Genomic DNA, 26,236 nt, shown 5'->3' on the forward strand with positions numbered 1-26,236 from the left:
TTTCTAGTGCCTAATAAAGAAATTGATTTGGGAAAAGTGTGTTCCTTAGAGTATTGGAAATTACACTTCACATCTTCGTGGGGGCAGCTCGAAACAAATAGTGCGGGCAGTAAAACATCAAGAAACCAATTTCAATGCACGTGGCAATACCCGAGAGACACTTGTTTGTAGTAAAGGCTGAGACAGGGGAATAATATATGTTTTCTTTCAGATGTGCAAACATACTGTGGAGCACATAACAAAAAAATAATTAATTACAAAATTTTATATTGAATAAATATATCTATTACACAGAACCAGGTACTACAAGTAAGATCTACAGTCATTTATGAGTTAACGTACATAACAAATAACATTTTAAATACAATGTTGTATTTTTATTGGACATATAAAATAGGTTTCGCCGTACAAACACCGAGAGAACATTTGCTACCTGGAGCCTTTCCACCTGACATAAACTGTGTGGTCGATCAAACCCTCTGGCTCTTATCCAGATTATTCAATATTTTATTCCAATTGTGACGTCAATAACGGGACGACTTTCTTTACAGAAAAGAATTGTTTTCTGACTTGTGTCAAATTTCGCCTGCATTTTTGTCAAACTTTGGTCCTACATTTACCACATCAGTTTCATTTCTTCTAAAGAGTGCTTACCTACTCTGAGCACTTTTCCTCGATTATCGTGGTGTCGGTTTCATCGTTTGACCACCTGGGACAACTTTGTCCGGTTTCTCTGAAAGACGAGAAGGACTGAAATCAGTACAGTATCGAGTAAGATGGGAGCGCAAAAAGCCAGACTTAGCGCAACGAACCTTGTAAAGGACTTCGTTTCCACCATATTTAAAGCGGTAACAATGGCAGAATTGCGACGACCATTCAAATCGCATATGCTTTGGACAACAAAGGCATTAGTACACAAAGCCAAGAGTACACAGATATTTTGGAAATTCTTACTTGATGTCCTTTTCCTCTGGAGCTTTCTTGATTTGCCTCAGACAGTAGCGAATCCAGTTTGAGCTGACACTGTTGCAACAAAATTGTGCTTTAGAAAGTGTTAAACAAAAAATTAAAAAGCGTATGTATTTGGTTTAAGGGAAAAATAAAATGTTATTGCAGTGAACACCAAATGGTCAATTACGAGTAGGTAGATCATATTGGTAAAAAAAAAATAGAGAAATACAGGGTGATTTACGAGGAATAATAAGCCCGATGGAATAGAAAATGCAACCCACAATACATTGGAACAAAAAGCCGGACATCGAAGCGGTAAATGTCCGGGTTTTTCTCCTGATGAATTGCGGGTTGCATTTTCTACTCCATCGGGCTCATTATTCCTCGTAAATCACCCTGTATATCTAAATTATAAAATATTTGCTAATTTGAATAGATGAAAAGATAAAGAGAGTTAATTTAGCTATATTTTTTCAATCTCACTTGTGTAATTTCCTTTAACATTCTGCAACAGGAACATTTTATCAAATCTGTTTTCCAAAATTAGAATTAAAAATAGAATCGAAAAATAATAAATATAGAAGCAGATGCTGTTACAGTTTTTGAGTTTCACATTACTCTTAATTTTTTTAATTTTTACCATTACAATTTTAGCAGATGGGTACATTCAACGTGTAACAGAAATAAGTACATTAATTTTAACTGGTAATAGAACTCGTCAAAAGGAACAACTTTTCTATCTACCATTCTGCCGAAAAACGATGTTTAATTCAAAAAAAAAAATTGGAGAGATTTTTCACTAAAATAGCCCTAGGCCACTAAATACTGCAATGGCTAATTGAGATCAGTGCTAATATGAAAAAAACGTCCATTTTCATCCAGAAAACGTGTTTTAACGCAGAAATCGAAATTCAAAGAAATCTACCCGTATAGCAAAAAATTCACTTCGTAAGAATCTGGTTGTTTCACGTTTTTGGGTAGCTTAGTTTTGGAGATATGAACGGTTTTAGGAAAATCTTTCCTATTTTTTTAAGCCACTACGCAACGTTTTTCGCCAAAATGTCAAAGAGAAAAGTTGTTCCTTTTGATGAGTTCTATTACCAGTTAAAATTAATGTACTTATTTCAGAAACACCCTGTATATTAACTATCAATACTATCAAGTTCAAAGTCAAATGCAAAGCAGATGCAAAGAGTCGCGTAACTATTTTCATTAAGGACATCACGTAGCAAGTCTTGATAAAGTTTGATGTATTGTTCGACTAGACTTTAGGTGCCAAACATTCTCCAATTTTAAATTAGAAAACAATTGGAGTATAGAAGTGGTAATCAGAGAAATGGATGAACAAACATGATTGGATCAAAATTAAAATTATTGTAGATCAAAAATAATTTTCTCTTTCTAGGTATTATGCATACAATTTTAGGAATAACTTGCAAGTCAAAAATAGAAGAAATTATCAATTCAAGTTTTCTGGAAGAAGAGTAAAAGTAAATTAAGATTCACTTTTAAACTTGATGAGTTTGAAGACTACTTGTTGCTGCAACATAATGCAGTCGTAACTGAACAGCTGACAATTATGTATTGTACGTAGGTTTAAAAGAAAACAGATTTCTCTTCTTTATTTTGAATTGAAAATCATCTGGGAACTGTTATTAATGGGACAGAATTGTTGACATTTGGCCTGATAAACGTTGTCTTAACAAAATACTGTTAAATCAGTGTACTCTGTTTTCCGACGATAATTATTTTGGGCAAATAATGCTAAAGCCCACAGGAATCGAGCGGGACAGATTGGGAAACGTGAAAGCGTTGGTAACAGAAACAGTTAATGAATTAAATTCATTTCCTAAGAGGTTACGCTAATTACGAAAAATATGTTTTATTTTATTTGTAATTGTTAGACTAATATGGAACCAACGAATTTGTTTAACAAAATTGGAAAATGTTGACTGAAATTAACTTATGCCTATTTACTATAGATTTACGTTAATTATATATTAAATAAATTAGGATTTAATCGATTATTAAACATTTTTACATTTCACCGCACATTTTAAAAACATTTGTTAAATATGAATTAGATGGGTCCTTCGTAACAAAATTAATACCGTGCGATCCAAAAGTCTTTCTATCAAGTGGGTCATGAATGACAGTGGAAACGAATGCCGTTGGGCTGCAGCATATTTGGCGCATATTTAAATGAAAATTAGAAATATGTTTTATTAGTCTGTCCTTTGATATTTTTAATTTCACATTTTTTTATTTTATGGTGTAATTATAATAATGTCATGGCTCGCTTGATAGAAAGACTTTTGGATCGCTAGGTATAATTATTGTAATGTAACTATAATATATCTTCGACGACGAACAGAATCTAGATCAATTGTCACCAATCACTACATTAACAAATAATAATTTCGATTGTCAAAAGCTTTCTGAAAAGTCTAGAACATAACGATTTAAGTAAATAGAATAGAAAGTGAAGTAAAGAAGAAAAAAAAGCGTTGCCCAAATTATATTTATGTATATATTTACTGGAGAAAAACTCTTCATTTGAATATAACACGTATTTAGGAAGTATTTTCGCTAAGCAGATTTGTTACATAGATTTGTTATTAAATGTATTTTGCAGACACGAAAAACAGTTGCTGAAGAAAAGAACGTTTGGGAAGCTGGAGGACCTAAGAAGAGCGATGACGGAGATACCTTGAAATCAGTAGAATTAGCAATAAATAAAATAAAAGTGAAATGTAGAACATTTTCTTTTGTTTACAGAATGTCCAAAATGACAACAATAAATGGAGTAAAGTACTGTGGACATCCCGAACAAACTCAACAGCTGTAAATTAAGAAGTTAATATTTGGCGAAAATACAGGGTCATTATAAATGATTGTCCCATCGAAGTGGAAATTGGTGACGTAGTTGAATATGCCGGAAGCCTCATAACATGAGTGAGACTAGTATCGCCGATAGGTGGCACTGCCGGCGGTAGTGGAAATCTGTTTGTCTAACGTTGCGAGGCTAGCGCCATATCCAAAATTTATGTGGGTTTTCAACGCCAACTGCGATGGGACAATCATTTATAATGACCTGTATAAGCCGGTTGATCTAAAGTACTAGAGTACGACTCTAAAGGAAAGCAAATAAAAAATGAAGAACAGTGTGAATTTGAAGATAAAGAAAGGAAACTGAAATTAGAGAATGTAACATCAGAAGTTTAAATAAAACGTAATAATTTATTAATTGATAAATATCTATTAACGCAAAACGACAAAATAATTATTTATAAAGTTGTCACGAGTTTGACTGAAGAATACGCTTTCTCTGCCGATCGGGACAAAAGGAATCTATCCTTTTTCCAATGAAGTCTTCCAGTTTATGTTGGTCTATCTATAATACAGTCTGTTGGTGGAGGCTCTGGTTCATTTCTCTGTCGAAATTGTAAATTATTATGGTAGCTATAATAACTACCAAACCCGTATCAAGTTTCAATAAGCAAGTACGGAGAAACTACGTTTCGAGATCCAATTAAGTACCTACATGTTTTTTTGTTTTAATATGGGATTCGTTGTACACTTGCTTTCAAAACTATCGCGTACACATTCAAAATCAAGTAACAACGATTTTGCAAAATTTAAGCACTGTGAACGGGTAATTTTGAGATTAGGTTAAAGATGACATTGACGGCAACTAAAAAAATTATGATCGGTCTACTTTCTACTCACGGTCCCTTCTTGTTCTCACCTCTTCTTTACTTGGAGAACAGTGCTTTTATTTAGCCCATTATGAGTAGCAACCCTTCTTATGGACCACTCCTCTTCTAATTTGGAAAGCATCAAAACTTTGTCTTGCTCTGTCAGTCGAGGCATTTTGACTTTTCAAAAGTTTAAATGTCAGAGTTGATTAATTACTACCCTGATTTAATACAGCGAAAAATAGGTGTACGGGAAAGTTTTGAAAGCCAGTGTACAATGTTTGAGGCCTCGTTGGGTTTGCAGTAGGAAAAAAACTATGATTTTACGGAGTAACTACATCACCCAACAAAATTGCATTCATTGAGTAATGCTCTCATGCAGCTGTTATTAAAAATTGTTCTGTCGAAATCTCGCCATCATCTCCAACAGGATTTAAAATTTTAATATTGGTCCCTTTGGTGGCATCAATTACTCTGGGAAAGCGAGCAATTTCACAGAGTCTATTTTTCACTAAATGAATGTTAGCTCTATTTTCTAACATATTTATAAATTGTTGGAGTTTGTTTTAATTTCCCTGAAAGTATTGTCCATACAGTGCGTTCGTAAAGTTCGGAATAGATTCAATATTAACTCAATATTAATTAAGTATTAATTTCTGAGAAAAATCCTCGAAGAGGTCAACTTTGTTTTTAAAAAGTACATATTCTTCAGTACTTTACTTATGTTGACAGCTTTTCATCTCCTAAATATGATGCCATTAATAATTTTTTTAAATGACAGCCCCCACTTTTTTCTTCTCTTTCTGTTATTTTACCTTCGAGGAAAATTAAAAATTTTCTAATTCGCAGAACATAAAATTAAACAAACAAAACTGACAACAAAACAGTCTTATCTAAGGGGCTATTCAATACAGATTTAAAAGAAAAATTTCTTAATGGAAATAATATCAAACAGTTAGTGCGATTCTGTTTCAAAATTTAGCAATATTGTTATTGAACAACATTGATTTTGCATAGATCAAATCAATCAACAGCTTCTTATAATAGCAACTACAACCTTGTTATATAGCAATATTGGTAAATTTTAAAATAGAATCGCACCAACTAATTATAACAATAAACTACTTGTACATTTTTGCATTCAAAGTAAAATTATTTAACCATAGTAAAGTTACATACTTATAAAAAAGACTGTTCAAGAGATCTACTTTTCCACAGCAATTTGTTCTGGTGAAGCTGACCTGCACATAAAACGTTGAGAAAGCAGAGCTTTACGACTTTACGCCAACACAGACCTGTTTACCTGAACCACAACATAACTTTGGTGTAATTTGATGAAACCAGAATATAGTTAAATATTTTCATTATGATATAATTAGTACACTGAATATGCCATTGTGTAATTTAAAAGAAATAACATTTATTTTTATCACCTCAATTACGAGTTTTATTTAAAATCTGTAGTTGGAACCTTTGCTTGCGATTATTCACATTTATGAAATAGGGAATTCTACAAGGGTGCATCGGTTTTGCATTTGATCGTTAAGGATGAAAACTTCTTTTAATAAAGTGAAATTCTCGTTCGCTTACCTCTCAACAGGCGCTTCCGGTTCAGGAGCTGTCGATATTAAAGTCAAATTCCTGCAAGGGGTGTAGTCGTGGTTTCTCAAAGACATGTGCAAGTAGAAACTGTTCTTAACGGCAGTTTGAACTTCTCCGTTCAAGAAGCAGTACAATACAGCAACAAAGAAGCCTTGAAATGTGTTGAGGAAGTAGCTGGTGTATGACCACAATGCCAGTTTCCAGGCTTCGGTAAATCGATAATCCAGCCAAAAAAATATGTTGGCAATTCCCATCAAGGGTAAGAGGAAGATAGCGGCACGGACCGCTTTTCTGTTGTGATTAAATCAAACAAATCTTGTTAATTAGAAGTGCTGATTGTACTAAAATTGACAGTAAACAGATGCTGTTGTGAGTGGTTTCGAGTTTGCTTTTGACTTATTGATCATTTACGTACTGTTGTGCTGTTACTGTTAATTTTAGGATTCACTGATAAGCAAATAGTGATATAAATTTGCAAGTAATTGAAATTCTCACCTGACTTGTTCAATTTCACTGGTGTGACTCTCTCGTAGCTTTACTATTAACACGCGAATGATGTTTATCAAAAAGAGAAGGTTAATCTGTGAAACAACGATGCAAATTAGTAGGTACATAGTTTATAATGTAATTCAATTACATTCTGTTTGATCTAGTGTACAGACAAATTCTGTCGGTGCTTGCTAAAAATTAATACAAAAGTTTAACAAATATTTCTTTGAAGGAGTAAATAATATTTAAACAACATTAAAAAAAATAATATGTAGTAATAATATGAGTTAATAATATGAGAACTATACTAAGTTACGTCTTCTTATGTCTCAATTCATATTCGAAAATTTAAAATTTGTGCTCGAAATAAATCCATTCTAAAATTTCGTGGGGGCCACCTGATATACATGTACAACGTCTCTCAGAAATAAGTACATTACTGAAATAAAAATTATATTTCGAAAAAATGATACATAAAAATTTTGTTGTTCTTGACGAGAACTGTCCTGGTTAAAATGAATGTACTTATTTCTGAGACATGTTGTATGTACCTACTAAAATATAAAATATACACAAAATTATTTGAAAAAACGACCAATTACATTTTATATGGAATAATAAAAAGTATGGAAGAAATTTTGAAAAACCTGAGTTTCACCCTATTGAAAAAACACATTTAAAGGTATTTAAATGTATCCTCAAAGTTGGCGTTGAAGGGTCGATTGTGAACGCACCACTCGTCAGTCTGCAGAATAAAAACGCAAACAACGCAAAAGGGAGGTTAGATTTAAACTGATACATGATCCTGATCTGTAATGCGCGGTGCGTTCACAATCAACTCTTCAACGTCAACTTTGAGGGGGAATTTAAATGAACACCCATAAACAGGGTTATCCTAAATTATTGTAGTCGAAGTAGGCCATGCCCATGTTATTACATTTTTGCCGCTTTCATGTGAACTGTCAATTTTGTCCCTGTCACTGTCATTTTTCAGGTAAAAAGTGCGGTCGATGAGATTTTTATTTATTTTTGTTAAATTAACGATTGAATCCAGAAATATTGAGTTGTTTTGCAATCAATTTTTAAAATATTGAGTTGTTTTGCACCCAATTTAACTCCCGTGTGTGAACGGTGTGTACTCACTTATTCACATCATCTTTATGGTTTTTTATGTGGAGCGGCAACCATAAATTTTACATTCAGTTTCCACGCCTACTTCGACATTTAGAATAACCCTGTATCTACATACTACACTGGTTGATGAATTTTGCAATTATTTGGAATTACATATTCATGAAAATAACTTTGTAATTTTTTTTATTTTTTTATTTACTTGCATAAAAAAAATTATACATACAGTGGCGGACAAAAAAAAGTAGGACAATGTTTTTTCGCTAATGTAAATTTGCTTGCCCTTTCTATGGTTACTGTGAAAATATTTATTTATTTATTATAGTAACCCCGGTTTACTGAACTCAATTTTGGCTAAATTTCTTAATAAGACTTGTCCTACTTTTTTTTGTCCGCCACTGTATGTGGTAATAATATCAAACAATTTGGAACAAATTGTGTAAGCAACGTGTGCACTGAGCTCCAATAGGACCAATTAAAATCTAAATATTATGTTTGATCCTAAGTAAATAAAGTTAAATACATAATAGTTATTTATGTATTAAGGGCATAATCAGGAGATTATGGCTTGAGGGAATGTTTAAAGCCCGAGGAACGAGGGCTTTTAAATTCCCCAGGGCCATAATCGACAATTATGCCCGTGGTACATACAACGTTTTATTCTATTTCATAATTTCTAAAAGATCCAAACAAATATTTAGTATTCCTTAAAGGAAATCAACTAAAAGTTGTGTCCATGCAAATTTAGTTAGCTATTTTGATGTTGTTAGGGTTGCTGTGTATACTATAATGTATGATTTTCTTTAATAAAATAATGTTTGATACCATTGTTTGAATAATTTAAACCAACCGTTGCTTGGCAGATTTTTGACAGATCTGTGCCATAAAGGCCAATTTATGCCCTCATTTGGGGGCGTATAAAGACGATTATTGACTAAAATAGAATAAAATGGTAATTTATTGATGGTTAGTGTTTCCATCTCTTACAAAGTTTCATTCTGGAGCTTTTTCAATTTTTTTAATTCTAATTCTAATTCGAATGAATAATCGAAACTGATAATAAAGACAAATATACTAACAAAGCTGTTATTTTGACAAACATTTCTTACCACAATGATTGTAGAACGAGGTCCCTCCAGAATCCAGTAGTATGGTAGAAAATAATAGTACCTCCAATCACTGAAATGAATGTTGACTTAACAATATAAATATTACTACATAAGTAAGAAATAACAAAATATATTTGAAGTTATAATTTAAATATAAAATTATTATTGTAATAATAGTTATTTATGATGTAAGTGTTAAAAGTGAGATTTTATTTTGTAAGTGGGGTAGATTGGGAAACGAGCGCAGCGAGTTGACCAACCCCACGAACAAAATAAAATCACTTTTAACACGTCCATCATACATCTATTTTTTATACAACTGGTTTGCATTGCATTAAAAAACGCAGTCGTATTTTTGATGTTTATTTTAATTTCTACGGCAAAAATCAGGTAGCTAGTCTTGTATTGACATTTGTTTATTAGAAACGTCAAAAAAGTTTTCATTACGTTTTGTAAAACACTTTCAATTCCACATTATTGCATTCGTAAACATGGAATGCAAAGAAAACGACGTTAACGATGCCGATATCGACGACAGATTTCCCGCAGATATTGAAAAAGTGGCAAATAGAGCCACTTCAACATTTATAAATAAATAAAAAATAACTAGTGTTAAAAGTTTTTTTTTTACTAGTGTTAAAATAGTTATTTGGACAACGAGTGTTAGAAGTGCAACTTTTTTTCATAAGTGTGGAAGTTTATTAAACGAGTCGTAGACGAGTTAAATAATCCACACGCATGAAAAAAAAGCACGCTAACACGAGTTGTCCATAAAAAATTTTAAAATTTCATAAATCAAAACCTAATTTAACTGTAATTTGTGCTTCCATTTTGGTCAAGTGCGGTGGCCAGTTGTGGTAACCAAGGAAATATTATATGTTTATTGTTGTAAAATTAATTTGTCAGTTTTATGTCAGTCTCAATAAAAGTCAAAATGAGTGATTCAGATGAAGATCCTGAAATTACTAGTGGACTAAAGAAAGGTGGGTTTAATGTTACTAATTGTTCTAATCGTTATTTCAATTTTCATTTTGATAAATCACTTCTCTGTAGAATACGTAGGTATATCGTTCATTCATGGATTAAAACCAAGCAGTTAAAAAAAATTGCTGACGTCATAACTTTTTTTCACTAAGTGAAAAAAAGTGATACTTACTTCTAACACTAAAATCAATGAAAAATATTCAACTTTTTTTAATGAAATTTTAAAAATACTTTTAACACGGTAAGTTATAAAGAGCAATTTTTAATCAAATTAGCTTCCACTAAAAACGTCACTTTTAATGTCAGTTGTATAATAGTAGTTTATTTGACGAGTTTGTGTGTAAATTGGGCCTTTTTTGGCACGCGTGGGCCATTTTAAAACGCGAGTGAAACGAGCCCCCTTAAAGGCTCCAAATCGCTTAAAACCTTTAAAATTAGCTTGACGTTTCATTTTGACAAGTTGTGACATTTATCAAAATCCGTTCACATAGGAAAAAATTCTCAAATTCTGACAGTGTCGAACAAAAAAAAAAAACATTTTTGTCATTAATGAATGTATATAAAGAAATAAAAAAATGTGCTTCCTTCGAGCCGGATTTGAACCAGCGACCTATGGATAACTACGAATGAGCAACTACTACAGTCCACCGCTCTACCAACTGAGCTATCGAAGGTTAGTAAAATTATTTGCTCTGCAGAATGTTAAAGCCGAGGTCATCTACTTTCTACTTAACAACTGAATATAATTTAAATTATGCTTTTTTAAAATATTCTGTCTAATACGTTCTCTATATTTTTGGCAGAAAAAATAAATCGCTTTTAATATGTTTATTGTTGAGGATTAAAAACCTTGAATAGTGTTTGATCACGAATTTTTTGTCAATTTAAGTTTTTCCAGTTACCTACTGTACATTTGTGAAAAATTCACAACGTGTTTTTGTATTTTTACATAATAGAAGAAAACAACGGTGTAATGTTAGCAAGATAATTAAGCCATCGAGAGCGGCAGATATTTCCGGGATTCCGGTTAAAATGAAAAATGTGAAATGCGGTTTTCAATGTATTGGTATTGTTCGTCTGCGATTCTCACATTTCGCTTAATTCACACATTTTTTCCCACTTTTATTAATTAAATAAGGACATATTTATTTGCAACGTTATGATATAAAAGACGTAAAATACACAGCTTCTCTGATAAATTATTCTACTTGAAGCACAAAAAGAGATACATACATGGATGAAATTAAGCAATACATTTGGGATCATTTCTTATACAGTTGTCCGGGTGTCCCCAAAAAAGAAGACGAGTCCATAACTCCCTTATTTATAAGAGAATTTTAACTAAAACTAAAAATCTATCGTCGCGGTATGTGGTTGCTCTTTTTCAATCAGTCTTTTGAAACCTTCTAACAGCTCGGTGACAACTAGCAAGAGAAGCCTCAATAGCATTAGCTGCATAACGGAAACAACAACAGTCTTCAACCAAAGCTACTGCTCTGGCAATATTTACACCAGCTAGAGGCATTTTTTTACGTTCTGCACTTAAATTCGAAGTTAACAACAATAAAAAATTACAAAAGTTATAAAAATCTAACCAGGTTGCTTAATTATTACAAAAATGGTAAATTTAAGAAAAGAAGGTTTTTAAGCAAAACATTTGTTTTTATGCGAAATTGCTAATAAAATAGCCTATGCTAATGTTCAAGGTTATGTTTGCTATCATCGCCTCCTGGTCAAAATACATCAAAATAGGTATTATGGGAATAATTTGTTGTTGACTAATTAGTGTTCCGCTTTTTTTGCCGGTGAGTGTATTTTACACTAAATTAAATGGTTGTGAATAGGCTACAAGGGGGCCTAATAAATTCATGTATAGTCCCAAGGGCTTCAATGGTAAACTATCAAAATATGTTGTTTCAAATGCGAACACATACTTTTTTTTAGTAATTCTGATAGAGATTTTTATTCTGAAAACAACAATGTATCACAAGTATAAGTACCTATACAATTACATAACAAAAATACAAAAAAAAAGTTAAAAAAAAAGCTACCATCGTCTATGCGCTCCATTTTGCGCTAAACATTGGCGGGATCTTTGCGCAATCCCTGTGTTATTATTTGTCAATTGTTTTTCCAGCTAACTTAATTTGGTTATTACACTGTAACGCAATGCATTTTGATAGCTTCTCGCTTGGTGCTCGTCATTTGTTTCAAAAGTTAGTGTTATTTTTTTTATGCGAGGTTATACCTACTTGTGATACATTGATGTTTTCAGAATAAAAATCTCTATCAGAATTTCTAAAAAAAGTATGTGTTCCCATTTTAATTTTTTTTTACGGTTTAACCTTGAAGCCCTTAGCTATACGTGAATTTAGTAGGCCATTTTGTAGCCTATTCGCAACCATTTAACTCGGTGCATAGATAATTAAAATCGTCCCATAAATAAGGGAGCTATGGACTCGTCTTCTTTTTTAGGGACACCTGTATAATACATTCATTTTTGTAATGACGCACTAGCTGGAACTTTTTTTTGTTAGATTTTTTTACAAAATAAATACAAATACAATCACGAATAATTCTGCATTATACTCAACAATGTAATGCAACAACACATAACTGACTAATGTCATTTGATTGATAAAAACAAAGATGTCTTTCAGAAGCTATTCATATTTATATAACTTGTTTTTCATATATCACCACGGCCAGCCGAGTTTTTATTAAGTTATGATTATGACCAAATGTGCAAATGTAGATACAATTTAAATTTTCAAATCTGCTTATTATACGCAAAGATCTGAGTTTTTATGAAGTCTGGGTTGTATCCAACAAAGATACATAAACAGAAACAAACAACATGCTTACACTTTAACCAGTAGCATAGTTACAACCCATGCGGTGGTCATAATCGCCGGCGCCGTCCACCCAACGTAGAAGTACAACTTGATGTAAGAATTCTCTTGAAAGACCAACACCGTAATCGTGTTATGGAGATAGAGTCCTTCGATGAACATCCACATGAACATCGCCGTTTTAGTGTATTCTAAAAGGACGATGCAAGTTTCTTCGAGCACTGGCTAAAATCAAAAATAAATTGTGGGAATCAAGTAAGCATCCTGGAACTTGTCTGTTTGGAGCTTTCACCCTGATTAATTCTTCTGAAGAGCGTGGAAATAAAATCTTTTCAGCGCTCAAGCGTAACAATATCCTTTCAAGGGTCGAGCTAGTGTGATTCAATTTGAAGCAGGTACAGATAATGGACTCTTTGTAAGTTTAGTAAATCTCTTTGTTATAACATTTGGCAAAGAATAAAATGTTGTCAGTATTTAAACCTCTTTCTGATTGTGCTCTTTCCTGCTCTATAATCAAATTTGCATAATTGGCAACACAAAGAATTACTTTTAAATTATTTTTTTTCAATCCTTCGTAACTCTGGGAATTTCTTATTATGTTCAAAGTTATAAAACATTCAAATTCAAATAAAAATCTGGATAATGTAGATTTTATTAAAACGATATTGTAAATACGGAAGCGTCTCTACTTCTTTTATTGATTTAGCTGTTCAATGGCAAAAAAGCCAATATACCTAAAACTATATTTCAACAATCCTTCAACTGCAATAAAAGCGTACTTGTATTGTTAGTTTCAAAGTAAGTATTTTTTTTTATTGATTTTGGTCATCATGTTCTGTATTACAAAACTTTTAAACTGGTGCAACGAATTATTCTTGTAAGCACCACTGCTCACTGCACTTTTAACTGTCCATTATCTTATAATTTAACATAATACAATGTTTGATCCATTAGAAAATAAAAAAATAATTAGCGTTAATGGATGAGTAATTGATCTAGCTTGATGTCTCTTCGGAAAGTATCAATTTTAGTAATAACTTACTCTGTTTAGCTGTAGTACGTCAAATTAATTTTTTTGTTAAAGTGTCGAATATTATTATTTAAAAAGTAAAAAATATGAAGTGGAGTTGAAGATTTCTTCAAGTTTTATTTAATTACGTGATTAAAATCTTATTAAAATGCAATTATAAATTTAATTTGTGTTTCTTGTTAATCCATTTTTTCGATTGCACGGTAGATTAAGTAGATGCAAGTTCAGAAAACTCTTTAATTAAAAAAGTTTTAAAACCGTTTAATCATCAGCTTTCACGTTTACGAGAGCACATTTTGATGAAAAGCTTTTATTCTCGTGAATCCCTAAAATGTACAACTTGTATGTAAATCTATGAACTTTTCAGCTTCAGAGAATCAATCAGTAAATTCTTCTCTCCTAATTGAAGCATATACAAGATGATCAACAAGAAAACAAATCAAGAATGCTACCTCATCTTTTGTTTAGTCGAAACGTTCGTCTTAGCTTGATCGTACGCATATGTATACTTGCTATGCACAGTCGTTTTATTGGTTGCATACCTCTCGAAAAATCTATTACTCCTATTAATTACATAATTATAAATAGTTAATGCTTTATCTTCAATGGTAAAACCCATTTTACCACTTATTCTGGGATAATTGTTGCGTATGATTACAGGAAACGTCTATAAACTTTCCGAAGTCGAAACATTGTTTTCTAAGTTGATAATCGCATCGTTGACGTTGACTTTTCTGCTAAAAGTCTGCTTACCAGTGGCGTCGCGTTTGGCAGTAAAGCTGGTAAAATTACCCATTCTTACGAATGTAAAATATTGCTCTAGTTTATTTTATAAATTTTCTGCATTATTTATTAGACAATAATAATAAAATGCACAATTATAATTCCAACATCTAAAATTTATGAGGCATGATTTATTAGTAAGTAATAAGTTTTATTTGCCCTACGGGTTTTCTGACTCCTGTTTTCAATTTTTATTACTCTCCCCCACTCCTCTCGTTCTCTATTCTTTCATTCCTCTTCCATTTCTCTTTAATCCATCCTATCCTCTCTCTTCTCTCTTACTTTGTCTTTGTCCCACGACCTTTTTATTTACCTTCTCCTTGTACCTTTTCTCGCCGGGTCGTCTTCTCTTCTTCTCTCTTTCTTCTAGAAATTTTTCTTCAGTTTCTCCTCAATCTCATTCCATCTAAACCACTCCTCGCTTATCTGTATCTTCCTGTATCCTATTTTCACCCTTTTTCCTCTATCTCTCTCTTCTCTGGTCAATTCTCTTAACTTCTTTTGTGTTTCCGTTTCTTCTTTTGTCAAATCGTCATCTATATACATCCTCTCACCTTTTCTTTCCTTCGACATACTCTTATTTAGCATAATGTTTCCAGCTTTCTTTTTTTGCCAGCATCATCTTATCTTTATTTATTCTAAATGCTTCCTTTACTTTCACTTTCACTCCTATCTCCCTTTCTAACCATTCTTCCACCCCCCCTCTCTATATTTCCACTTATTCCCCCTATTCCAGATATTATAACATTATTCTTCCTCTCCTTCTGTTCTCTTTATTCCATCTTTTCCTCTATCATTTTCGTCCTTTTTAACCAATCTGCCTTCTCCGCCTACCCTTTTTCTTCTCTTCCTCTCATCTTCTCTTTCACTGCCACTAATTATTTCCTTAGCTCCCCATTCTCCTCTCTCACTGCCGCTAATTCCTTTGTTAGTACTTTGATCTCCTCTCTTATTTCGCTAATCATGGTTTTCATGTCCTTATCCATTTCCTTGGTTTTTGTTTTTCTTCTTTGCTTCAACTTGCGGATCTTCTCGTTCTGGAACTCTTTCTGAGTGGGTTTTTGCTTTCTTCCGACACCCTACCCCCTTTTCTTTCTCTCTTGCCGCTTTCTTTCCTTACTTCCGACCATTTCGGCATGCCCTCTTTTTCTTGCTTTCCCTTCTTCTCTCAAATTGGCGCTAATTCCTTTCTTTGTACTTTGCTCTCCTCTAATATTCCCGCCATACCCTCTCTTATCACTCTGAGCATGTTTTTCATTTCCTTATCTATTTTGTTGCTTTGATTTCCTTCTTCGCTTCTACTTGGAGGTCTTTCGGTTCTGGAACTCTTTCTGAATGGATTCAGGCCTTCTTCCGACATCCTACCCTCTTCTCTTTCTCTCTTGCTGCTTTCTTTCCTTGCTTTCGGCGATTTCGGCATTCCTTCTCTTTCTTGCCCGCGGTCTTCTGCTTGTCACCTCTCACTCACTCGTCGTTGTTTACATTTGTTATTGCTGAACTTCTTCCACATCTGCTCGCTATCGCTGCCAAACCAGGAATCAGGTATGATTTATTATAAAGTAGCATTTGAGACCACAAATTGTCTACGCCCATGAATGGAACGCTTATTTGCATAGGATTCCGCTAACACAAGACCGATAATTTGCAACGCCTGCTCTGATTTGTTTTCTTTTTGATCGCTTTGTACAATACGTTTAACATATTGAGCAACTGGAGCACCAGCGGCTAAATAATTATTTAATCGATGTGTCTGGTTTTATTCTTGTGTTATTCATTTTATAATGGTGGTGTTCATATATTTCATTTTTGTTTCTCTCTTTAACTCCATCTCACGACGTCAAACTTTATTTGATGAATGACCAAGTTATTGAACTAAGAACTGCATCAGGTGCTATTCGTTCCCATTTCTGTTCGTAAATTCAGATGGATTTAGAAGATTGAAGTGTCTGCTAAGAGATAATGTTCGCTTATAGATGACGTCATCTTCATTGTTTGAAATTTGAGATTTTGTTTTTATTACAAAATGCAATTTTCTTTTAATTTTTATATACCTACGTCTTATAACCTGTCTTCAAAAAATTGTATTAAAGTGATCTGGTGCTTGCTTTTGTTTGTCGTAACGTATGGCCTAGCTTCATCAGCTGTCAACTATTTAACAGGAATTGTAGAACGCAAGAGTGGAAATCGATTACAACTAATACGAATTTCAGAAATTGGTGAAAGAGTTAAGGAAATATTAGAAAATGGAGCGAAAAGTTCAGTTTATCATTTATTACAACAGTGGAAATCTACAGGGTGTCTCAAAATTCGCGAATTCCGAATTCAGAGCGTTGTAGGGGATCACTTCATTAGTCCAAATGTGGAAATTATTAGGGTGTCCAATAATTTCTGAGCGTTTTTGTGGTATTCTATTTCAGGATATAAAATAAATGTAAAGTCAATTGGTAATTTTTGTTAGTTTTTTAAAATATGAAGTACACTTGCCCATAAACAATTTGACGTTTCTCATTTAAATAATTTTCAATTGGTTACATTCTGGTAATTGATTGTTTATCATGGAAAAAGAACGAAATCGTAATTTAATGTTATATGAATTTAAATGTGGACATTCAGCGGCAGCAGCCACAAGAAATATATGCAGAATTGAAGGTGCGGGGACGGTAAAAGAGTCTACTTGTCGGCGATGGTTTGCAAAATTTCGGACTGGGGAAGAAGGTCTTAGAGATAAAAATCGTTCGGGACGACCGTTAGCTTATAATCTTGAAGGCTTCTGACAAACCATTGAAGGCAATCCAAGGACTAGTGTTCGGAGATTGGCAACAGAACTCCTGGTGTCAAAATCCACCATTTGGAATCATCTTCATCGTATTGGAAAAGCGAACAGAAGGGCCCGGAAAGTTCCCAGAGAATTAACGGCTGAACAGAAGCAACGACGTATCGACCTGTGTCGTCACTTACGCCAAAATGCCCTTGATGGACGATTTTATCGGCGAATCATTACATGCGACGAAAAATGGATTTTTTTTCAAAACCCAGATCATGCTAATCAATGGATTACACCTGGTCAACCTGCTCTACCAGTATCAAAAAAAATTCTTTTGGGAAAAAGGTTATGTTAAGTGTTTGATGGAATTCAGAAGGAATGGTTCATTTTGAAATGATTCCAAATGGTCGTAGCATTACCGCCGCACTTTATTGTCAACAAATGGACCGAGTTCAAGAATCTCTGCGTCTCAATTATCCTGCATTGGTTAACAGAAACCAGGTAGTGTTTTTGCAAAATAACGCAACACCGCGTACCGCGCTGTTAACAAGGGCAAAGCTGGATGAATTAGGGTGGGAAGTTCTATCCCATCCACCCTATAGTCCAGACCTTGCGCCATCAGATTATCATTTGTTCCGTTCAATGGAACACTTCCTAAGAGGACGGGAGTTTGAAGATATCGACCAGGTTGAAGCTGCTTGCCAAAAGTTTTTTAACTCGAAAGAGCCCATCTTCTATCGTCGTGGAATTGAGCTTTTGGGACAAAGATGGTTGGAAGTCGTTGACAATAACGGCGAATATTTAGTTTAAATGTTGTTGTAATTTTTTAAGCACATAATAAATATTTATTCGTTTTTCTTAAAAACGCTCAAAACTTTCTGGACACCCTAATAAAAAAAAATCGGGACTCCCCCCACAAAGATACATTGGTCTGAAGGTGCACTCTTTGAACTGCGCTTTCTTCAAATACAGGCTGAAAAGTTCAGTGTTTATTGTAATTTATGGTGTAGATGACTGTGGAAAATAATAACGATAAACAATTTTTTGAATAATATCTTCACTTTGGAGTAAAAAATCTTAAATTTCTGTAATTTTTCTTAAAAATGGAACGGCAACATAGCTAGAATAGTATTTTTGTTCGACACTGTCAGAATTGGAGAATTTTTTCCTGTGTGAACGGATTTTGATAAATTTGACAACTTGTCAAAACGAAACGTTTAAAGATTTTCAGTGATTTGGAGCCTTTGGGGGGCTCGTCGAACAAAAAAACGTATTCAACTCGTTCTTGTGTAATTTGGGCTTTTTTGGCACTCGTGGACCTTTAAAACTTTCGTTTCACTCGAGTTTTAAACTGGCCCACTCATGGCAAAAAAAAAGCCCAAATTACACACGAACTCGTTATATAAACTACTATTTGTCACTGTGGATATGAATCTGCTATGTATTGAACAAAATTAAATTGCTTATATTATATGAGGAAGAGCGAAATTTTTCTAACTCCACTAGATCCTTTCCTACCACGCTCTGAATTCGGAATTCGCGAATTTTGAGACACCTGTATATCATTAATCTTTTTTATTTTTTAAATATTTTAATTTTAAAATTACATTCATGTAAATTTATTTGATAGGGAATGACTTTCTTGTTCTTGTACAGCGTATTAGTTATTAATAAAATTTTGAATATGTAGTGTCTCTTGGATTTACTAAAATTAATTAAAAGGGTGTCGTTTCAAGTAACGTGTTTATTAACCCCACTATTTTGTTCTAAAGTTACAGTAGGTTAATGCTTAGGAAAAACGTGACTTTTTGTTAATCTGATCTTAGGTTTACGTAATATTTTCCAGAATGGCGTCTTACTTAGGAAATAGCAAAAATTAATTAGCCGAGTTTACGTAACAAGCAACAGTATCCTGTGATTACTGTAGAATAATACAACTGCGCAACACCTGTATTAGACGTTATTTCACGTTGAGAATAACGTTTCCTAGAAGTGTCATTTGCACTTGTTTATTGGAAATGAAAGAAAAAATCTGGGAAATGAAATTCAATCTAAGTTACGTAATTCCGTTAAGAAACCTAATATCCGAAGTGTAATTGTCAGTTTGATTGATGAAATATTTCACCTACCGTTTGTTCGATCACTCTGTCTTTGAATTCGTAGTCAACATACTTCACAAGACGAAAAATCACCTGTAAGAGGGTTGCAATGAACAGGTTCTTGTGGATTTTCGTTCTGTTATTCTTGAGGACCCTGAAAAGCCAAAGTTTTATTACGTCAGTTTGTTACTTATAATTGTTTACACACCTGTATTGAAAGAAAATGAAAAGGGAGATAATTAGAGATACCAGGGAGAAGGACAACCCCACCATCTCTATAGTTCTCGTTGTTCTTGTAATCTGAAACGAAAATTAACTGGCATTATTTTACTCTAACGAACAAGTAACACCTTACTTGGGGACACTCCTTTATCTGCTCGCACATATGCATTATGTCGATAATTTGGGGCAAAATGCAACCCTCGTAGTGAGTAAATCCTTCCACTTTGTCGTGCTTTTCCCACTGGCCATCTTCTTTGCATATTCTGTATGCTTTACCTGAAACAAATATTTATCTCAAATAATGTGATAGACTCTTCGCTGAAAGTACCTCCTGTGTTTACTGCTTTGTGTTGTGGACAAGGCAGAGTAACGTTCAGTCCAGGCGCCGTGGAAGGCCAACACAAGTAGTTATCGAAGATTGTTGGACACCAAGCTGAAATCAGATAAATTCCATATGTATTTAGTCACTGTTATCTAGTCCATCCTTGGGGATTCAACAAATATATTACACCAAATTACAAGTTTGACAGATTTATGTTCCTTGTATTTTCAGGAATAAGTTTATTAATGCAAATGTTCCAAAACTACGAACAGAACGATTGTGATCGATGTTGGTTGTGGAGTCAATATTGAGGCATTTGTGTAAGGACAAGCAGTCCCGAAGGAATGTAATTTACGGTTGTGGCGTTGTAAGTTGATTCGATAAGAGTGGTGAGTTCTTGATTTCCTGTAGAACTGTGTAAAATAAACAAACAAAAAGAAAAGTTTCTATGTTACGCAAGGGCATTGTAGTTGTAATTTATTGATTCTGTGTGTCCAATTAAATGTTTTGTTTTTAGTCCAAATATTTTATTTTTTTTACGTGAGTTTGCAGGGTTTAACTCAATTTTTATTATGAAAAATATTGTCTTATGTACATCTTCTTATTTTTTTACTATTATTTATTATAATTTGGAACTACGAATTTTTGTGTTTTTCGAATATGAGATCTTTTTTTTTATTTAATATTTTTGAATTGATACGGTTTTTATAAGTAAAAAAATATATCAAGTGTAATATCCTAAGATCTTATAATCTTAAGGATACATTTTTTATTTTACACAAAAGCTTTGTTACTTAGAAATGTGTACTAGGATATGGTTGATTTTTGAAACATTTGCTCTGCCGTTATTTCGTACAAATATGAAAAATATCGTTTTTCTTCAAACGTCCGTAAATTATGACATTATCCTGCTGCATTGATAATGCTAAAGTGTCACTTCAGTGTCATGGCAGCACATAAAACATCATTTTTGCTCCTCATAACATAATTATACTATTATCTTCAAGCCGTCGAAAATCACGCCTTTGTGTATCTCCATAGAAACGGTTAAAGTAGCATTTTTTGTGTGAGCGGAGTAGAAATACTTCCAAGTCCTAGGAGTAGAAGTGTCCACAGGGAGCTCGACCGAGTAAATGTAAGGTCATTTGAAGCATTTGTCATGATTTATTTATTATTCACAATTATCAATTACACGAAATACGGTGCGATCAATTAAAAAATAAATCGAGTCGGCGTGTTACCTATGGTAACCCATGCTATAGCATAGGCTCCAAAGCAAACTCGATTTATTTTTTAAATGATCGCTCGGTATTTAATAATTAAATTATACCTATTAAAAAAAATCTCTAAGCAGCAAAATGACGAAATGATTACCCAATATTTAACCGGTTCCACTGGTGTAACACGAGTCGCCCCATGTGGGCGTATCCCTGGATGTCAGATGACTCAGATGTCCACATTAAAAATAACGCAAAATGGCCGTTGAGTGTTGTAATCGTTTGTTATTCACGTTTTGATAATTTTTGTTATTTTTAGTGAATAACTGAAGTATTGGGTGATTCAAAATGATTGTGGATAAGTATGGCACCTATGTACGAAAATTTATGTGGCAACTCTGTAGGTAGGATACAGTTGACATTTCTTTGACAGTTCAAAGTTCATAGTCGCGCATTTTTGAAAATTGTCAGCTTAATGTGCAATGGTATAAAAAAATCAAATGCACGCATATGAAATGTCATGCAAATGTCAACTCTATCCCACCCACACAGTTGCCACATAAATTTGCGTACATAGTTGCCATATTTATCTACAATCATTTTGAATCACCCAATATGTCTTGTGCCATTGAAAACGAAATGCACGCCACCAGGATTGATTCAGATCGCGGCAAACTCTGTGCAGGATCTAATCCCACCAGAGGAAGAATTATAAATTATTATTGTAGGTTATGTAACCGGCGCTTGTCGATGCGATGAAATCAGCAATTTGACAATGACAAATATCGAAGATTGAAATTTTGTTAGAGCAATTTCACGTTTTGATGGGCGGTATCGTGGGCTCATCAAAGCGTAATTTCCCAAATCAATAAACGCGATCAAAGGAATAGTTTCTCTTGATACAGATTAAATCTGCAAAGCCAATGAGATTTTAACACTGTACGACCTGCGTTTCTATATTATAGCTTTACAATCGTTAAGTTTGGGTAAGGTATTTTCTGCCTTCGATTTTTATTTTATCACAAGATAATGAACTGACTTTTGATATTAATATCCTTGACAAATTTGGAGTCGTCAAGGATATCAAGATTAAGTGTTTTTCTTTAGTATCTTCAGTTTGTCTCTCATCCTAATTTATTATAATCATCTTCATTTTTTATACTTCTCTTAAATGTGGATTTACATTTATGTTTCATAATTTTAAATTTCCTTCCGAGAATTTTTATCAACATTTAATGAATTTCGATGATCTTATTTCTATAAATGTAATTTTAATAACCTGATGTTGGTCTGGTTTTAAAATTGAACGTTTTCTCCGGAGGCATGTGGTATATTTTTTACTGTTTTGCTGTAAAAATAAAGTTTCACAAAAAAGTCCAACTTGATTATAAATATCTTATCGGGTTATTCAAATTTTTATCTTGTCTTGACATTTTAATCTTAAATAATGGTGAATTTATATGACATTCAAACTAGACAAAAATAAGACTTGGATAGGAGTGTGGTTTGCTTAAATTTAATATGTAAATTGTAATTTAATTTTTCTAGTTTCTTTTTAATATTGTTTGGTATTTTGATTGATAAAAGTTGCAGGTTTCTTATTACTTATATTCTCAAGCTATAACTTTGTTCCTGTTTCCAACAAAAAATTTCATAAGCAACACCTGTTCTTGCATAAACACGCGAATTGTTTTATTTTAATAGAATTCATTCATTTTCTTAATTAATTTTATAAAATGGCACGGGTATCCAGAAAATCAATTCAAAATAAAACAACGTTAGCATCACCTTTGCTTTTCTCTTTTTCCCAGTTTTATTAAATTTTAGGCTTTAGACAATTTTTTATTGTCGAAAGTGTGAAACCTGTTATCTCGTCCCTTAATACGGAAATATTTCTTCAGCGACGTATTATAAATTCAGATAAAGCAATTTATTTTCAATAAATTTACAAGAAAAAGCGTTTCCTGCACAAATATGATTTTAAAATTGCCAAACAATTTTGTCGGTTATTAACATTCCTCTTTTGTCACTTTTTCTGTTTTGCAATACCGTTTTCATAACACACTTTTATGGCTTTTAGAATATTAATTGTTACTTCTTTTATTGTAGGACCGTAGTGAAATTCTATTGATTTTTCAGGTTACGAAAAAATTAATTAAAAGTTTTATATATTTACAGGGTATTTCACAAGTGACAATAAGCCCAACGAAATTGAAAATGCAACCCACAATACATTTGCAAAATTAATGTGGATACATATTTATTTTTTTATTTAAAAAACATAGTTAGCTGTGCAGTTTCGTAAATTTTGACATAAACATCATTCGTTTGGTTAAATGAAATTATGAAAAAAACGAAGAGTTTTTGGGAAAATGTTTATTGTCTGCATAATTTTTATTATATTCGCCATCATGTTTGTTTTCTCATCGTTCGAGTGCATTTTAAGCGTCGTGTTTTAACTTTTTCGTAAATCTCAGTTATGACAAATAAAATTATTGAAAGCAAAGCCATCATGGATTCATAATTTGGTTTTATAACAATACGATATTTAAAATAGCCGCGTTAACTTTGGAAATGTATTGTGGGTTTTATTTTCAATTCCGTCGGGCTCATTATCTCTCGTGAAATACCCTGTATATTGTAAATACACATAGAAAGACAAACTTTAGCGTTTTTACGTAAAGAAATAAGTCGAAGTAACGCATTATTAGAGATAATAAAACACTTCATTAATACCTATTGTGATAACGACATTAAATTTACGCTCCAGTAGAGACAATAGAATTTTAACAGGCTGCAAATATTTTAAAGGATCACGTCATACGAATAATGAGTTCATCACGAACAATGTTTGCTTTGAGAGGTAAAGCTACAAAACATAGATTGAAACATAACACATTTTGTGTATTTTTCATTTAAAACTGTGCATCTTTCATAACCTATTTGAATCAGAACAATGAAAGTTTTGAATTTTAATAAATCGTCTTTAGGCTGAATGTCACAAATATGGAAATTTCATGTTTTGTGTTGAAGACCAACAATCTACGTACTCGTAGCACACAATTTAATTAAGTGACGCGTGTGGCAGTTGAAAATTTAAGCATGCTCGGGTGGAAAGCAGTTACATTTTAAATAAATTTACATTAATTAATGTCATTGTGTCTTCGATTTTAAATTAATAGCTTGATGTAGTCAAGTGGACTAATTCGGTTTTCTTGACAACTGAAACATCTCTATGGGGAAAAAATAACAAATCTAATTTGTCATTTTTGTTTTACAAGTTCATTATAACAAAATTAAAGTATAAATGGCCCCACTCTCAAAAGCTAGTAAACAAGCAGCTCGTCTGGTTCTGACGGCCATCAAGAACCTTAACATGGAAGGCGGTGCTACATTAAAACATATCTCCAACTACATAAATGAGAAATATCCGCAGTGTCAAAGCAACGAGTCAAATTTGAGAAGAATTATTGAGAAAGCCATTGCCTTTGGAGCATTGAAACGAATCCGGAATAAGTATATGCTGGGTGGGATTCTAGATCACATTGTTCAAGGAAAGAGGAGAAGTCGCAGCAAAAGGAAAAGGCGTCGTCGTCGAAAGTGAAAAGTAAATGCGTGAAATGTTTAATGTGTACCTAATTATACACTAGATGACTTTCTCATTATTAGGTTAACCATTAGAAATTCTGTAATTGTCTCAATAAAAATACAAAATGAAACTGGACCTGAATTGTGAATTTATTCTAAAGAAATTTTAGTAGATCGCAAAGTTTATAAAAATGATCCACATTCGATGGCTTCTGCTGTCAGTGAATTCTGAATCAGTGTTGTGTGGGGATGTAATACAGGGTGGACAATCGTATGGCATTTTTTAAATTCTTCAATTTTGATACTACAACATGGCATAATTATTTTTTAGAAAACAAAATTGATGTGAAAGTTGATTTTGATAGCAATTTATTATCAAATTATTAAAGCTATCAGTTTTTTTTTTCTTCCACTGCATCTACGCAATGCGTACATTATGATGATATGCAAAACGGAATTTAGATTGGTATAGTGATTGAATAAACCGAAATATTAAATAATGTAATGGAAAACACTTTTATTTATGGCCGAGTTCTTAAATGACAACCCTCGTCAACTGGTGTCAGGCTGATTTACAACTGTCCCCAGTAAAAGTGGTTCTGAGGTACAATCGACACGAGCTATGAGTAATAAGATCCTGGCCCGTACTTAAATCTTCTATGGAATTTAAAACTCTCTATTTTAAATTTTTGAAAGCGACATTGTTAAAACAGCTTTGCTTACTCATTTAATATTAAGCATCGAAGACAAATTACATTTATCTAGTTATTTTACCCACTTATTAAAATCCAGGTAAAAACAAGATTAGTTGAAAATTTAAGTAGCCACTATTTAAATCTTATCTACTCAAGCGTATTTTCTGGGTTTATTAGATTTGTTAAGTACTAGGAAAAAGGATTTATTTGAAAATTTACCTGCCTGCTGTTATTTTAAGAATTTACCTGATTGTAACAAAATTGAACTTCCAACAGTCTGGACGTGCTTTTGAGTTGTGTAGTTTTTGTGAAATTAATTCTGAACAGTAATTATGCCTTTTCAATATTCATTTGAAGAAAATACTGAAATGTTACTAATTTTTGGTGAATGTGGCAGAGACGCTACTCTGGCCGCTGAAACTTACGCCGCGAGGTTTCCGCAAAACCGTGCTCCAAATCATCAAATTTTTAAATCATTAGTGTCTTCTTTACGTGAAAGAGGAACTTTTCAACAAAGTGCAAAGTCGTTTATCAATCCAACTATTACCCACGATATCAACCAAGCCAGAGTATTAAATTTAGTTGAAAATAATCCCCATATTGGTAGCAGAGAGATTAGCTCTCAAATTGGGATCAGCAAAAGTAGTGTGCTTCGAATTTTGAAAAAACACCAATATCACCCGTACCACCTGGAACTTCA

At 33.0% G+C, this 26,236-nt stretch overlaps 1 protein-coding gene and 1 non-coding gene across 3 annotated transcripts in view; both read right to left on the bottom strand.

Annotated features, from left to right (window-relative positions):
- Nucleotides 1–250: 250 nt before the first annotated feature.
- The window catches only part of LOC138131061 (PDF receptor-like), a 36,131-nt gene continuing 10,145 nt past the window's right edge, over nucleotides 251–26,236 (bottom strand). Inside the window, exons 2-13 of one of the 2 annotated variants that reach the window (XM_069047813.1) lie at nucleotides 20,043–20,147; nucleotides 19,848–19,990; nucleotides 19,701–19,792; nucleotides 19,523–19,646; nucleotides 12,830–13,041; nucleotides 8,981–9,050; nucleotides 6,747–6,832; nucleotides 6,240–6,542; nucleotides 955–1,023; nucleotides 813–890; nucleotides 659–733; nucleotides 251–610 (exon numbers count right to left, since the gene is read on the bottom strand). In XM_069047813.1, the coding sequence (XP_068903914.1) occupies nucleotides 598–610; nucleotides 659–733; nucleotides 813–890; nucleotides 955–1,023; nucleotides 6,240–6,542; nucleotides 6,747–6,832; nucleotides 8,981–9,050; nucleotides 12,830–13,041; nucleotides 19,523–19,646; nucleotides 19,701–19,792; nucleotides 19,848–19,990; nucleotides 20,043–20,147 (1,370 nt within the window). In that variant the 3' untranslated portion in view covers nucleotides 251–597. The remainder of the gene's footprint in view (nucleotides 611–658; nucleotides 734–812; nucleotides 891–954; nucleotides 1,024–6,239; nucleotides 6,543–6,746; nucleotides 6,833–8,980; nucleotides 9,051–12,829; nucleotides 13,042–19,522; nucleotides 19,647–19,700; nucleotides 19,793–19,847; nucleotides 19,991–20,042; nucleotides 20,148–26,236) is intronic. The other variant, XM_069047814.1, reaches the window with a different exon arrangement.
- On the bottom strand, nucleotides 10,547–10,638 carry TRNAY-GUA (transfer RNA tyrosine (anticodon GUA)). Its single transcript is given in 2 exon segments — nucleotides 10,547–10,582; nucleotides 10,602–10,638. It is a non-coding gene; the product is annotated as a tRNA-Tyr (tRNA).

Source organism: Tenebrio molitor, chromosome 5, assembly GCF_963966145.1.
Source record: "Tenebrio molitor chromosome 5, icTenMoli1.1, whole genome shotgun sequence".
Classification (NCBI taxonomy): domain Eukaryota; kingdom Metazoa; phylum Arthropoda; class Insecta; order Coleoptera; family Tenebrionidae; genus Tenebrio; species Tenebrio molitor.